Source organism: Falco biarmicus, chromosome 8 (assembly GCF_023638135.1).
Source record: "Falco biarmicus isolate bFalBia1 chromosome 8, bFalBia1.pri, whole genome shotgun sequence".
NCBI classification, from domain to species: Eukaryota; Metazoa; Chordata; class Aves; order Falconiformes; family Falconidae; genus Falco; species Falco biarmicus.
The window spans coordinates 31,212,235-31,228,447 of record NC_079295.1 but is presented as its reverse complement, the minus strand read 5'-3'; the positions used below and the strand labels follow the sequence as shown (position 1 = coordinate 31,228,447).

At 48.4% G+C, this 16,213-nt stretch overlaps 1 protein-coding gene across 4 annotated transcripts in view; it reads left to right on the top strand.

Annotated features, from left to right (window-relative positions):
- The window catches only part of LOC130154317 (kalirin-like), a 46,675-nt gene extending 31,428 nt beyond the window's left edge, over window positions 1-15,247 (top strand). For 2 of the 4 annotated variants that reach the window (XM_056350311.1, XM_056350310.1), the window contains 6 exons: window positions 1,074-2,813; window positions 8,590-8,764; window positions 9,543-9,747; window positions 10,187-10,809; window positions 12,523-12,668; window positions 13,511-15,247. In XM_056350311.1, coding sequence (XP_056206286.1) covers window positions 1,243-2,813; window positions 8,590-8,764; window positions 9,543-9,747; window positions 10,187-10,809; window positions 12,523-12,668; window positions 13,511-14,306 — 3,516 coding nt within the window. In that variant the 5' untranslated portion in view covers window positions 1,074-1,242 and the 3' untranslated portion in view covers window positions 14,307-15,247. Of the gene's footprint in view, window positions 1-1,073; window positions 2,814-5,982; window positions 6,225-8,589; window positions 8,765-9,542; window positions 9,748-10,186; window positions 10,810-12,522; window positions 12,669-13,510 lie in introns of those variants that run through there. The other 2 variants (XM_056350314.1, XM_056350313.1) reach the window with 2 other exon arrangements.
- Window positions 15,248-16,213: the final 966 nt, after the last annotated feature.

Genomic DNA, 16,213 nt, shown 5'->3' with positions numbered 1-16,213 from the left:
AATCTTATTCTCCTTTACATATGGCACTCACTCATTCCCTTTGCCTCTGGTTGCTAAGGGAGGGAGTGGACAGGACTGTAGCAGACACTGATGTCTTGTGTGACTGCTGGCAAATCCATGAGGCCTAAATCCTTAAGAGAAATTTGGAGTCGCTCCATTCAATGTAAGGAGGCTCCTTCCACTTCCGAGGATGACTTAGACACTTAATCTTCATCCTGCTGGCCCAAACTGAAGTTTTGGGATTTAGTTCTCTGCATTGCTCTGAACATGTGATTTAGTCACTTAGATTCCCTGTGCCTTAGTGCTGAACACAGATCATAGGAACAGCCTTGGAAACCACAGCTGCTCTTTTTGGGCCTCCGCTGAGCTTCATGGGGGGTGATCATTCGGGCCTGTGGCTAAGGGGTCAGGAGGGTGCACTGTGGAAGTCTGTGAGGTACCTTTGTCTCTGCGCTGGAAAGGCCTTGGGAATGCTTGGCTACCAGTCACTAAAGCGTATGTATCTTCCCTGTGAAGTTAAATCAGAGCATCAAGGGGCTGCAGTGTGACTACCAGGGACAAAACCACCACCAGCCACCCTTCTTCTTCCTCCTTGCTACTTGAGCCTTCCGGGAGACCACAGTGTCATGTCATCCTTTCCCACCCCCAGCCTCCTCCTTAACCCGCAAACTCTTGTCTGCACCCCATTTGAGGGAAAGAACCTCGGTGTCTCTTGTAAACCTCCCATATCCTTAGTGCTGCTGTGTGAGTAAGCTGGGCCTGCAGCAAGTGCTTCCGAGCGTTCATCCCTAGAGCTGAGCAGTGTTACTGTGAGGAACTGTGAGGGAGTTGCTGAGGGTAGATAGGATAAACTTCTCCAAATTCAGGTGTGTGGTGCAAGGCCACTGTTGGCTTGGCTAGAGATGGAAAAGACTCCCTGCCCCAAGCCCCACGGCTCATCTCCTAGTTATGCTGCTGTTTCTACCCAAGCTGTTGGTGTTTGGCTTCTGCATTCCCTGGAAGCAGACCTGCTGTTGCACCCTGCAAGTCATCACCAGGCTGCTTCAGTAACTCATCTTTCCTTCCATTCACAGGTCTTCTACGCATGGCGACTCAACCCATGTGAGAGCTCTCTTAAGTGAGTACCCAGCAGCATACTTTGCTGTCTGTGGTTTGTGGACATTGACTGGCACCTAAGCGACACCCCAGCTCCCTCCTCTCCCCCTAGACGCCACTGTCTTAGAGCCTCCATGCGCATTTGCTATGACATACATCAGTGTTGATGAGAGACAGGAACACTGCCGGGTGATCTTGAGCTGCCAAAATAATCAGCTCTATGCACAACATGCCTTAAAGGATTTTTCGGTTAGCAGCATGCATCCACTAAAGAACCTAGACACTCACATTTTTTCTGGGGACTTCCACACTCTAGCCTACTGCCACACAGGCAAGGCACCTTTGGCCAGTCCTGTGGAAAATCGGATGTATCGGAGCGTGGAGAACCTTCACTGGGCAACAGTTGCTGAGTCTGGGCTGTATTCTCACTGCCGGAGCCTGGATAACGAAATCATCTTCCGCTATAGAGATACCAGTCAGTGGACGGAAGGCTGTGTGGATGCGGCCCCAGTACAGAGCACATCAGACTCTCTGAGAAACCTTTCCCTCCTTGCTAAACAGACATCTCCATCGACACAGAATGTGGTCCTCCCTCCCTTTGCCAAAGTGCCTCAGTGGCTCTTCCCTTCTGCAGAGGAAAGAACCCTACATGGGGATGCCAAAAAAGAGCTGAAGGAGAAGCTGAGGCTGCACAGCAGTAAGGTGGCAGAGCCCAGTAAGCCAGTGCGTCCACAGGTGGCCCTGCCTGACCTGATGGCCCAGGAGTTTTTTGAATGCCAGATGTGCCGGCAGTGCAAGAATGGTTGTGCTGTCAACTCCTGCACGGTTTTGGTGGAACACACTGCTCTCAGGCACAGCCTCACAGGGAGGCAGAGGCTGTGTTTTGCACACAGGATCATCAGTCCAGGAGACATCAAGCAGGAGGCTCAGAGGAGGCTTCAGCTCCGAAGGCAGAATAGCTCCCCCAATTTGCCCCTTCAGCATGTTGGGGAGAGCCATGAGATGGCCAAATCCAGAACAGCAGAAACCCTAGAACAATATAGCGGGGAAGCAGATGTCAAAGCCACATTGGGACAGAGCAAGAAAGGCCGCTGCAAAGGGAGGCTCTACATACCCACCTTTGAGGAATTCAAGCAAATGAGAAATAAGGAGGAAAATTCATCTGCCAGTAGCAGTGTGACAACAGATTGCTTGAATAAGGGTCTGCCTGCAAACCAGACTCTGGAGGAGGAGAACAATAAGAACGTCTGTCCAGAAGCTCTGGGGACCAAAGCTGTGAGTGAAGCCACTGTCACAGCAGAGGATGACGATGATGTGTTCCATGAAAACCACACCTCTGCTGGCTTTTCCCATTATCCAGCCACATGGGATGGTTTCAGGATGAGCAGCCCTGAGGTGAAGGACAGAACCTTCCAAATCTCCAGCCCAGATAGATCGCCGGTCCCCATTTGCTCTAGCCCTATTCCACGGTCACCTTTACAGGCAGGAGCAATACACAGAGCTGGGCAGGAGATCTTCAGTGATGAGCAGCAGAAAGGAGATACAAGACAATTGAATGATGTCCTCCACCTTGCAGGGCAGTCGCTGGCTTCTGAAGCCCAGTCCTCTTGCTGTTCATCGCTGCTGTTAGAAGCCACAGACTTATCCAGCTATGGAGCTAAGCTACAAAAAATGAAGGATGAATTCATAGGTTCAGCCTTGGAACTTATTAAGAAAAGGTAACATGCTCTGTGGGGTCACCTGAAAGCAGTTCCCTTGTTAACAGTCTGGTCTCTCTCCTGATATGTACATTTAACTTCTGTAGCATAAATACGCTGTTGGCAGAGCCTTTCATCTTAGGGTCTCTGATAGCCACGTGGACGTGTCTTGAAACTGTTAAGCTTAAACTCCATCTTTATGTGGGATTAAACATCAAAAAGCATTTTCTTCTAGATTTTGCCTTTTTGTACACCTTAATCCTGTTAGGACAGCAGCCATTAGTAGTACTGACACCTAATTTTCCACACATTTTATTTCCATAATAAATGATTGAATATTTTTTTTAATATCTGTCAAAAGTAGAGGACAGCTGAGAGATACAAAGTACTAATGATTCCTTCGAAAAAAGATGCAGAGTCTGTCCCAGCACTGCAGGAGTGACATGTGGCAACAAGTGCTTTTGGGTGCTGCCTGTATGTAGTGAGCTGGCAAACAGAGAAGAGGAAGGTGGCTGCTACCAGTCTTTAACCACCCTCTGGAGACCAGCACAGGCAGCAAGTGAAAGTACTTGCAAATACTGTCCTTTGCCAAATCAGCGTAAGCATTAAGAGAAAATACTTGAGTAAAGCTTACCACCTTTTTCTCCAGTCAGTGTTTTCCCCTTCTCTGGGTAAGATGGTCACAAGAACTGCCTTTTCTATCCTGGTTTTGGACACAGCAGTCCTGTTACCTCCCTCCTGCCAAAGAAATGGATTCCCTTTCTATGCAGGCAGGTGGCCCAACAGGAATCAGCAAAGTTCTGGAAGCTAGGAATTTGGGGCAGTTATCACTGTCTTATCACTAGATAAGGCTGGTGGGAAGAGGACGCGTAAATGTTGGTGGAATGGTTTGTTTCCATATGCTTGGCTTTCAGGCCTGGCTTTGCCAAGAATTCTATTTGACTTAATTCCTGGCTGTTTGTGACATCCACAGATGTGGTGTGTGAGATGCCACACCTTATACACTGGTTTGGTATTTTTGAAATGCTAGCACTCTGAGACTGAACTCAGGTTTTAGAGGAGATGATGGTGACTTCTGCACAGGAATGAAGAGTTGTCTGGAAGAACTTGTGTGGAGCTGAAGCTCCCCGTGTAGACGGAGCCAGAGTGACAAGCAGAAATACTTCTGCAACTGTGTAATCCAAAGGGAAGTAGGTGGTGTCAGGAGCCCTAAATGCATCCTTCAGCTGTCCAGTCCAGCCTTTGTGCTTTTGTTCTAGAATATGAAAACCCAATCAAGACACAGATGAGAAAGTTACGGTATGGAACCATTTTCATTGAGCAGGCTGTTTTTATCATCGATGTGAAATGAAATACACAGAGTAGCATAAGCCATGAGTAAGAGCATAGAACAGCTGTCTGCATGCAGATCAGAGGTTTGACTAGTTTCTGGAGCCTAAGGTGCATGCATAGCAAAGTCTAGAGGACATGGGTACTGCATACGATCTTTCTTCCCACTGTTCACCCAGCCTCCAAACACTTTCTGCCTAGGGCCTTTATGGTTTCAGTGTGGTTTCTGTGCTTTTAATATCTGCAGTGGTTCTTGTTTCTGTGAATGTGTTCAGTCTCCCTGGTTGGGTTTGTTAAAATATACGAGGTGATTTTATCAACACCAAGATGATAATTGATCCAACAATAAGAATGACAGTGGTTCCAGTATTGGAGAGGTTTGTTTCATGTGAAGGAACCACTTTGGCCTGTTTATTTTCCATAGTAATAAAAATTAATGTTAAAGATTGTAATTTCTTCAGGATAGCGGGAGGAAAACAGATCTGTTGGCAGTGCCAAAGTACTGGTTAGTGGGAAATTCCGGTTTCCTTTGTCTGGAAATGTCTCAGTTTTCCATCATTTTCACCTGAGACTGTAATGTGCCTGAATATTCATTTATAACTCAAGATGATTGTCATTGCAGAAGTGGGAGACTTTTTGTGTGGATGTTTTGGGTCCTAAGTTATGGTTGCTGACATCCAGGCACAGTTTTTCTAAAAGGCTGAAATGAAATGAGCTGAAGGCTGGGGATTTGCCCCCACTTTCACAGACAGTGAGCTCAACAAGCCTTTGATAGAGATGTTGTGATGGAGCATCACAGAATAAGATAGCTGAAATTGTCTTCTCCTAGTGGTTCTGTGTAAGTGTTAGAGTTTTACAAAGCAGTTTTCTCTGGTACGTTAATTGTCTCCCTAGTAATTCATAGTTACTATGACTCAGTCAAATGGTTTAATATTTAATCAGTGAAGATTTGATTTTCAGCTTCTTAATTGTGGTGGCTTTAGCCTTCGCATAGGTCACTGGATACCTTTAACTTAGGTTGTAGTCCTGGCTGTGAAGGGGTGTTGAGATCTGGGTGGAAATCCTGGAGGCATTTCAATATATAGTCCACTTTCTGAAATTGTTTAATCAGAGAATTGCTCAGGATAAGGATATGCAAGGACCTGGTGTTCCTGTCTATGAAATTGGGGATGAGGTGACAACAGAAATCTGCACAAGGAAGCAAAGGACATGGCTAAGAAAGAAGGCTTCCTGCAATGAGTGATGATTTGTATTTGGGATGACACCAGGGTGGTGGGTACAATAACAGCTTCCCATAGCAGAGGATACCAAGTCTAGAAGGCAGGTGACAACAGGGAAGGAAGGAAAAATGGACAAAAATGTTTCCATTAGTCAGCAAAAGTCAGGAACATGTGGAAAGGGCTGGCCTGGACAGTGATACAACCATGAAGAGGCCCATAGAGACCGTGAAAGCAGGTGCATTTGCAGTTGTGTGCCACACACCCAGTGCCTCTGCTTCCATGAGACACGATGGCCCAGAGGTTTAAAAGAACACTCAGAACCTGTCCTCCTTGTGCTGGCCCAAGCGCATCATCTCTCTTGGCGAGAACAGTGAAAACTGACACTAACTCCCTGCGTTAACCTATCCCAGTAAATGATTTGATCCCACAGAAGGAAAGATGCTAGGGTCCCCCCTCCTGCAGCAATGTGTGAGGGCAGGGGCCTGCTGGAGCAGGTGTTGATGTGGACCTGTTGGCAGCTCACATCTCTGCCAGGGGGAGAGGACTGGAGGAACGGACAATATCCTGTTTTCTTGGCAGTGTCCCTTCTTCCTTCCGAGCCAGGGGCAAAGGATAAAGGAGCAGCCCTAAGAGGTGGTTCTACAAAACTGCTTGTATCCTCCCTGTTTTGCCTACATCCCTCTGGTCACGCCGGTGGTGCAGTGCAAAGTGACTGCGTCGTGGAGCAGCACTTGCCCCAACACTGCATGGCCAGTTCATCGTGTGGCAGGGATCTAATCACAACTAGAAGCAGAGCAGTGAAACCAGGGATGAAGAAATCTCCTTTCAGACAGTGTGGGCTCTGCATCATTGCCTTTCTTACTGCTACCTGACCAGCCATGAGGTGGGTTGAATTTCTCAGCCTCCAGTCACACTTCCTTATTTCAGCTGTCTAGGTAGTAGTAGCTCTTATTCCCACTGTAGGTCACATCTGGAGATTTTTAAAAAATATCCCTGTTGGGTTATGGAAACCACAATAAGCAGTGGCATCTGTTCTGCAGACCCTATCACCAGAGAGCTGCTGTGAGCTTCACTTAGAGGAGCAGTAATACTGTGGAGTACTTTCGATGTTTAAGGGGATGATCTTGAAGCACTGTGAAAAAGCCAAGTGAAAGCTCTGTTGCTCTCTGCGAGTATGGTCTGTATGATAGGGGTTGGTGTAATATTCCAGTTCTGAGCTCTGATGCTGACCTTGGACGCATCCAGTTGCCCTTCTGTGCCTCACCATGGTCCCTTTTTTCTGCATGTTTCAACCAGAAGCTGTTTGAGCAGGAACAGCTTTTCAAAATGGTGGTTTTCCAGCGGGGGCAGATCCTCTTCAAGAACTTTCTTGCTCCTTAACCTCAGCTTTCCCTCCCACAGGTGTGCCCAGGTGAACTGTTCACAATTTACCTAACTCGGTGAAATGGTCTGGCTGGGAATACAAGATTATTTTTTTTTTAAACCCAAATTGTTTTAAGACTGATTTTATATCATGGCCACACAGACAGTTTACAGTGGACCAGCTGAAGGAGTGGTACCCTAAGTGTGGCTGGCAACGGGAGAGAAGAAAGAGACAGGAACCTGCTAAGCTGGACCAGGTCAGGACAGTACCATGGTGGGACCGCAGCCTTGCTGTGTGCTTGTGCCGCTCTTGCTGTGACCCTGTAAGGGGTAATGCAGTCCATACTACAGACTGCTTTGTGACAGCACTGAGTTTGGTATCCCCTTTCTAGAGGCTAGGGAGAAGAAGCCTGGAGGGGTGAAGTAATACTTCCAAATCCACGTGGCAAGTAGTTAGCGCAGCAAAAAGTAGAAGCCTGTAGTAGTACTACAGTGTAAAAGTAGCAGCACTGTGCCATTGCTGCACAGCTGCAGCTAAACTCATTTCTAAGTTGGTAAATCCTCTGGTACTCTTAGCTGGGACCTGGAAACATAAATGGAGGAAAATGAGAAAGCATCAGCTGGAAAGTTGCAAACCAACTTCTCTGGCCTGACAACAGAGCCAGTTTGTGTTCTGCGGGGTTTGTTCGTTCTTTGGCAATTTCAGTATTGGCTGGTGGTTTATTATCAGAGCCAAATACCATTCACTGTAAGGAAGATGCCCATCTGTCTCATGTGTTTGCTTGTAGCTGACAGTGTTGGAATTGCACATCAGCAGTATGACCTACCAGCAGAAGTTCACAAGTGAAGCTTTTAAGAAGTCATAGGAGACTTTTGTTAAGCATAAAATATATGCGAACCTGAAAATATATTCCAGACACCGGCTTCCTGTATGTACAGGCATCCATATGCAGTCCTCACAACCTTTCTTTTTAAAAGGACTCCATGCTCATAAAAATTAAGTAAACCCAAAATGAAAAAATTAATATTCTTCCAAGGAGGCTTCGTTATGCATGGAAATAAGGTGTCTTAGAGAGTCTGTTAAAGAAAGGTATCACAAGTACTATCACAAACCACAGCCTGTCAGCTACTCTGTCAAGTCAGTGGGTTTGCACCAGGCTCTGTCTGTCTGGAGCGGTGATGTTGTCTACAGAGAGGTGAACATGGGGTTGGGACAGACTGCCTTTATTAGCCAGGCCAAGCCCTTGTTAGCACCACACAGCTATGAGTAAGAGCATCCCAGAATGGCCAAGTGAGAACAACAGGCTGCCAATCTTTTCAGGATGCTTAAGTGCACCAAAAGGGCTGATCCTGAGTTCACTGAAAGCAGAAGGAATCTTTCCAGTGGTTTCAGCTGGCTTGGGATCATATGAGATGAAAAACAGAGGGAAAGCTCCTCTAATCCTCTAATCTCTTCAAAGTATTATGGTTTTTAGCAGGTGATTTTCTTCCAGATGAGCAATATGGTTTCTGTGTTGACAACATCTCTTTAAATAGCAGCAAATATGGGTATGGCCTACTTAGAAAGAGGTTTTTCTGGTCCATATGGGAGAACCTCATCTTTTATGGACACGAAAATACCCTGTGAACACTCAAGACTTGATATCCCAGATGCTGGCATGAGTGCAATTACCCAATTTGGACTGCTATGGTTGAGCTGTGTTTAGAGTCCCTGAAACACACGAACAACCATCCATGCTGACCAGGCTAGATTCCCGTCTGCACTTTCACTGGACTGTTGTGACTGATTGTTTGAACCTGGGCTTGCTGCTCAGTCTTAGCTGTGTCAGGAACAGCAGGTAAACTGCATATGTGATGTTCATCAGAGTCTGCTTCTTTCCTTGCAGCTGCAATGCTGAGACTGCTGCCAAATCCCCCTCCAAGGGACAGTGTGATCTGAGGGAAGCTGATCCCCCACCTCCGGAGGACAACCAGCAGCCCACAGCAATGTCCATGGCAACAGAGACCTGGGAGGACAAGCCAAGCAGTGAGACATCCAGCGACACTCCACCTGCAGGGAATGTAAGGGAGAGGAATTCCCCTCTCAACTCGAGCATGTATTTAGGATTTTTTTCTCAGAAACTCTAAAGGGTCCCTTCATTGTAGGAACTGGGCAGGCTGGGAGCCTGGGATCTGAAATCACACCAACTCCTATAAGCAATTAAAACCTAGAAGCATTTCTAGTGCCTTTTTTGTTGCAGTTAATGAAACAGGAGTCAGTTTTGTGCCCCTGCCTATCTGCCGCTGCATCTCTTGCAGGGAGTTCAGCAATAACCCCTTCATGCATTTCAGTGTGTCACCAGCCCCTCATTGCTGCGCTGCCTGGGAGATCAGGCAGATTCCCTCCTAAGTCCCCTCTTGGTCAAACCGCTAATGTAGGTAAGGCATAGAGGCTGGAGTTCCTGACCCTACAGCACTGAAATGTTCACGGAACAAACTAGCTGAGATCCCTGGAGAACAGGCTCAGCACCCCCCTGCAGGCTGGTTGCCAGGGCTGCTGTGCTGTTCTTCGTGGTTATATGACTTCTTCATGGACATTTGACAGCCACCATGGAGCCACTGTACTCAGAGTTACACAACAGCAAAGGGAGAGGGGCCTTGCTGTTGGGACTAAGCAAGACAGAGGGACTTGGGGGGACAGATTTTGTAACGATCACGGAGCCCGTAGCAGAGCTGCATTTATGATCCCACTTCTGATGAGTTTCCTTTTCTTTCATTTGGCAACTAAAGTCCAAGTGGCTGCAAACCAGGTGCTGCTTTGACCACTGCCTTGCTCCAAACCCTCTTGCCTTTCTTGCAGACGCCCAGTCCCAGCTGCCGCCGATCCAGCTCTGACATCGTCCATGAGAGCACGGATGGTGCCAAGGCCCAGCGGGAGTGCCGGCTGCGGCCGCACTTCAGTGACCCTATGCCGACAGACTCCGTGAAGAGGAAGCAGCTGGAGCTGAAGATTGCGGCTGCAGCACGGCAGCATGCACAGAAGCGCCGGCAGGAGCGAGACTATGGTACCTACATTCTGCACACTCAGAGGGGGGTGATGGGCCAGATGCTGAGCCTGGCTAAGCTGGTGTAATATGAAATAACTCTACTGACCTGGGGGAGGGAAGCATTCTGGGTTTAATCCAGGCATGCAAGAAATCAGGGTCTACTCTGCTGCGTCTCTGTCCTTGCCTGACAGACAGCAGGGGAAGAGTGCACCCAGATAAGCTCACAGGTGTGAGTGGTGCAGGGATGACAGGTCCTGGGCTTCACCTGGGAGCCATTTACTTCTGACTCTCACCAGTCTTGGCAGCAGAACAGGAGCGGGAACAGCTAATAGCGCTGCTTTCACCAGATCTAGCCTGTTCCCCAGGGTTCCTACCACTCGTGACTGTGCCAGCTTGAGCTCCTCAGGTGAGCTCTGTGCAGCTGGCAGTTCCTGTGGTGATTTGTGTCTCTTCTCAGGTCCAGTGGTAGCAAAAGCCAATCTTGGCCATGGTGGCAGCTTTGATGAGACCCGCCGCACCCCACGTGGCTCCCTCCGCTCCAGACATCATTGGAGCAATGTCAGCAGCCTGAGCACGGACAGTGGGATTGTTGGTGTCAACGATGTCCGGGACGACCTGGATCCCAGCGAGGGCACCCGGACCAAGTCAGCGGATGTGGAGAGGGCAGATAGTGGCATTGGTCAGATGCCAGCCAGAAAGTGGAGGAACAGGGCATCTGAAACACTGAGCTCCCTGCAGGCCTGGGAAGCCCACCGTCCCTGCACTGACTGTGGAGAAAGGGACCTCCCGGTGGAGACAGATGTCCAAAACTGCAATCAAAGGCGGGCTGACCTCTGTGAGAAGTGCCGCAAGCGCAGGACAGAGCGCAAGGAGTCTGTGCTGGAGTTTGTCAACACAGAGGCCAGCTACGGAGAGGACCTGCGCATCATCAAAGAGGAGTTCTACATTCCCATGCAGGCAGCTGGGCTGCTGAGCCAGGAGCAGCTCCTGGGCATCTTCAGCAACATCCAGGAGCTCATCGACCTCAATGAGAACTTCCTGGAGATACTGCAGGAAGAGATTGATCAGGCCTTTGACCAGGTATGATGCTGTATGCTCTAAAAGGGTCAGACTGGGCAGACAAGATAGGTTTTGTAATAGTGAGGCAGCACAGGTGGAGCAGAGGATCAGGAGGTAGGACTCCTGGGTTCTGGTCATTTGCCTAGTCCCTTGCTCCCTCAGCTATTGTAAAGCAGTGATTTCAGTAGGCCTGTGCCAGTTCACAGCTGCTGGCCTCACTTTCTGCTGTGGTGATGCCACTGATGTTAGCAGGCCATCAGCCGTCTAGCTCATTTATCCCATTAACAGGACCTAACTGTCCCATTACCAGAGTTAGCTTTAAGCCTAAAAAGTTAAGCTTTAAGTTAGCTTGGACACTGATAAGAGTGCGACCGTGGGGGCACAGAGCTCAGCTTGGTCTGGCTCACAGGCCACGCTCTTGCAACCCTGAGCTGACTCGCTTCAGGCTGGCTCGGGTGTGTTTGCCTTGGGTTGCAGTTCATTGCAGCTTGCCTCTATGCTGGCTGCGGGGCCAGGCAGCACAGGCTGCTCCCTGCTGTGGTGACAGCTGGTCCTTACAGCTCTGTGTACCAGTTGCTTCTACTGATGCACCCTGCCTTGAAGCAGGAACTTTTTTTGCACCACCAGCGCGGTGGTCAGAGGGCAGAGAAATAGAAATAAGACTTCAAAGCAGCAGTCACTGCAAAGGACATATAAACAGCTTCACATCCTCCTTTATTCAACAAACCAAAACCCACTTGCTGTATCGGTTTCACCAGGATGTTTTGTTCTTTAGGAAACACATCCCTCCTCTCCCTCTCCGAAACCCTGCATGTCACACTGAGTGGCACATCTCAAAATCTGGCAACTTTGACAACCACTCTGATGCACCTGGCACAGGGAAGACAGATGTGCACTGTAATGTAATGTCTTCTGTGAATAATTTATTAAAACAATGGCTTCTACAAACAGCCATGGGTTTTTCTGCCTCCTCCTCCACGTCGCCTTTGCATTCAGAGCTCAGTACTGCACCAAAAAGCTGCCAGCAGCCAGATAACTGCTCTTGCTGCCGAAGTGAGTAGTGATTGCAGAGTGTGTCAGCATACACCTTGACAAAGCTGAGAGCATTATGTGGCACCAGATTCTTACTGTTCCCTTATTATACATCCAGAAATCAGGGAACAATTTACCAGGAAATTTATTTTTCATTTAGGCATCAAAGTAGCCAGTAAGAGCACAACTGAAGGAGACTGCTTCCCAGCCAGGACAGTTGCTGGGAATAACTGCAGAAGTTGTTAAGTGCCTTGTCTGTTACCTGAGTTATGTGCCTCCCCTGCACATTTGCTTCTAAACACTCTCTGTTAATTTATGTGCTGCTGCATTAGCCTTATGGCAGACCTGTTGGCAAGACGGGCACCAGCACACCCTCCTGACTAGCAGGCTCACTCTGGCCGCTGGCCTTTGAGCCCCTGCTCTGTTGAGCTGGCTGAGCCCACAGCAGCAGAGAAGGTGGCTTTTTATGTGCAGAAGACAAGCATTTAGGTCAGCTTTCTTTCCCCTCGCCACACACTGCTTTCCCCCAGACCTATAGGCGCTGCCTGGCACTCTTCCACCAGGAAGAGGGAGCTCTGTTACACCTTTGTTCTGGTGTCCACCAGGTCGTGCAGTAGGTTCATGCTGACAGGACTGAATGCAGGCTCCGTGCTCGTGCCTCTCCTGAGCTAACCCCGCAGGGGCTGTATTGCATGTTTGCAGGGTGATGACGACCTGATGACCGTGTGCATCGGCGAAATATTTCTAGAGTTTGTCAACATGCTGCCAGCCTTTCAGACCTACTGTCTTCAGCAGTCCTCCTCCGTGAATATGCTCAACGCGCTGGAGAAGGAGAAAGAGTTGCTCAGGTGAGAAAAGGGCTGGGTGTATTCTTCCAGGCTTTGGGGACAAGAGGGCACCAGGCTGAAGGGAAACCTTTGTCAGCTCAACTAGACCAAGGTTTTCATGCTAATGTTCTTCATTGATGAGCTGCGCTCTCTTGGAGTGAGGAGAGTAACTTATTCTCCAAAGGATATTCAGTCCTTGATATCTCCACTGAGGCGGCCAGTGGGTCCCCAGCTGTGCGTTGTGGTTTGCGGTAGCAGTTTGCCCGCTGACCGCTGCGCTGAACTGTCAGCAAATAATGCTCAGCTGAGAACAGCTCTCATCCCCATGCCGGAGCACGGTTTGGATTTCCACTGAGGAGAGCCATTGTGTGAAGCATGTGTGACTTGAATTTTTTTCCCATTCCTAGCCTTGGCCTGTTGGACAATGTCAGGCAAGTCACTTCTCTTTCCACTGGGACAGCTTAAAATGATGACAGTACCAAATTCTTGTTTAGAGTGCTTTGTCATCTAATGATGAAAGGAGCTACAAATTAATGTAATCTGATAGAAGCTGATGGATCTGCCTCAGGCCTACATCAGTGTAGACCAGAGAAAGATGACACCCTTCTTGTTTTACGAGTTAATAGAAGACTGCTAGGATGTTACGTGCTAGTGTCACAGGCACCTCGTCGCTGTTCTGCAGCTGAGCACAGCTGCAGAAATGTTAGCTTTTGAGGAGACAGAATTCGCAAGGCTGTTAAAACCAGAGGGGGGGCTGCAGTGCCCAGCAGCTGACAGCACAACGCTGTTCATTTGCATTTAGGATTGCAGCATCTGCTGGCAGAACAGCCACCATTTCGTTCTCTCTTCTTAAATCCCTGCAGAATATTCCTCAACGTCTCCCAGAATGACAACACAGCACTGCGGCGGATGAACTTGAGGTCCTTCCTGATGGCCCCTTTGCAAAGAGTCACCAAGTACCCACTGCTGCTCAGCAGGATCATCAAGGCCACCACAGAGTACCACCCAGACCATGGCAGCCTGCGGGAGGCCAAGAGCCGCATTGAATCCCACCTGGAGCACATCAACATGAAAACGAAGCAGGAGGGGAACACGTGGACCCTCCGATCCTTTCGCCAGGACAGCAAGAAGAAGAGGGAGGTCATCAACATCGAGATGAGAGAAACTGCCCTCAAAACTGTCGGTTGGCTGCGGGAGGAAACGCGATTTGTGATGGAGGGCTCTCTGCAGCTGGCCCAGCCCCCTGATGGCCAGTGGGTGAAAAAAGGCAGCAAGACTCTGAAGTTCCAGAACATGCAGGTCCTCCTCCTGGTGAACATGAAGCGGGTGTCTGAGTCCAGCCTGGAGTCAGCCGAGCCAGGGCCTGTGAAGGACGCTGTGCTGGTACTCATCAGGGACAAAAATAACGGGAAGTTCCATTTGCTCAGGGAGCCCTTGAGGCTGAGTAATTGCATTGTCTCCACCGATCCCGACTGCGATGACACTTTTGAACTCATTGAGATCAGGCGGGAGGCGTTTGTGTTCCGGGACAGCGACCGGGCACGGACTCACCACTGGTTCAGGCAGATCAGGCGGTACTCGAGGGAGCTGGGCTCCTGGAAGAAGCGGCGGAACGCACTGCCCAACATCATGATCAGCACGCCTCACACCAGGCCCTGAGTCCTGCACAGCCACGCGCAGAGAGGCTTGGCTTGACCAGTGCCACATGCAAGGACCATCGAGAGCCTTGGTGGCTTGAACTTGCTCTCCATGGACAACACAGGGAGGAGCCTGGCCCACGAAGACTCTTAACAGCACTGGCAGCAAGAGTCACAGCCTAATTCTGGTCTCCAGCCTCAGCACTCACAACCTGGTTGTGGCTGATGTACATACAGAGATGGACTTCCCTCAAGGAGCAGATCTCTGGAGGAAAATACTGATTTTAATTTGTTAATATTGCACTGCAGGAGAATGATGTATGATGCTTGTCATTGCATGGATCGTGTTGAAAGCCAGTCTTGACAACATGAGAGAGGTTTCCACCACTGACTATATTTCGTCAGCATTAGGTAAAGCCAGGGTCAAAATTAGGTGCAGTATTATGCAACAGAGGATGAAAGTTGGAGAAAACTTTTTCCACTGCTGCTCCTGAGGACTGTATTTCATTATCCACCTCTGTATTTTACAGTCAAAATATGTGTTTAAAAAGAATGGCCTTTCATCTTTAATCCAAATCAAGTAGGTATCAATTTGCTCAGATACAGCTGCATGCACACAGCAAAAAAAAAAAAAAAAAAAAAAAAAAAAAAAAAAGGCAAACAAGAATAAAAGGAGTTCTTGTTCTCTGACACATACACCCCAAATACGTGTAGAACCTGTGGAAGAGCAGTATACTCCCACTGAAAGTCTGTTATTTAACTGACTTAGGGACTGGAACATAACGCTGCATCTGAAATATCTCGGAAGTGTATGTAAATATAGCTCTGCTACCACTAATAGTGAACTTAAAAGTTTGCGATTATTTAAATGATGTAATCTAGTGTATTTCAAAATTTAACTGAAAGAAACAATTTACATTGTATTGTAGAGTAACATAAAAGGTTTTAATAATTATGTTTCAATGATTTTAGGTGGGTATTTTTTAAAATATTTGTATTCTGGAGTAGGTATTTAATGTAGTGTGGGTGGCATTCAGGTGAACAGTGTGCCTATATCTATTCTTTGGATCCCCTGAACAGAATTCAGAGGTTACTCCCAGTGGGACTGGGAGAACGGTACAAGCCTGCTGCCCTAATTCTCACTAGACAACAACAGACTGGCACAAAATCTTATGCTCTGGCCACAGTCCTGCCTGGGCAGGTCAGGCCCTGGCACACCAGATGCAAGAGCCACAACTGAGGCCATGGAGTGCTCCCCCAGAAGGTGCAGCCTCTCTCAGTTCCTCAGCGTGGAAATGACTCAAAGCTGAACAATGGTGAAAAGGCAAACAGGGTTTAACCTTTTCAGCCTGACATTACCACTGCCCACTGCCTTGCGATTACAAGATCAGCAAAATGTCACGCTGTGACTTACACAGCAAAGGGCAGATCACAGCCCTAGAGGCTAAATTAAAGGAGCCTGAATTTTAGTCGGTGGATCTTGGAGGACAGCCTGTAAATGTTCTTTCAGCCCCCCAGGGTAAAGACAATCAGTATTATTCACTACCAACAAAGTATTTCTGTTACAGACATTTATTTTACGGGAGGATTCACACAAGCATATTTGTATTTCTCCAGAGATCAACCAGCACCACTGAGCACACAAAGGAAGGTGGACAGAAGATACCCTTACGTAGGTAGCCCTAGTCTTTTAAAGTCACCACTGACCCAATGCCTGAGCAAAATGTCTCCAAACTATACCCAGTGCTTTGTCCTCTTGCCACAGCTGCTGGGGCTCGCTACACTGCTCTGGGCACTGAGGCAGATACCAGCAGCAAAACGCGTGCGTACTGGCTGCATTTTCTGTTCATCTGCACCATCCAGTGTTTTAGTGCTTCATTTTGTCCTTGAGGAAACAGGAGGTTTTGCATCATCTGGAAGGTTTACAAA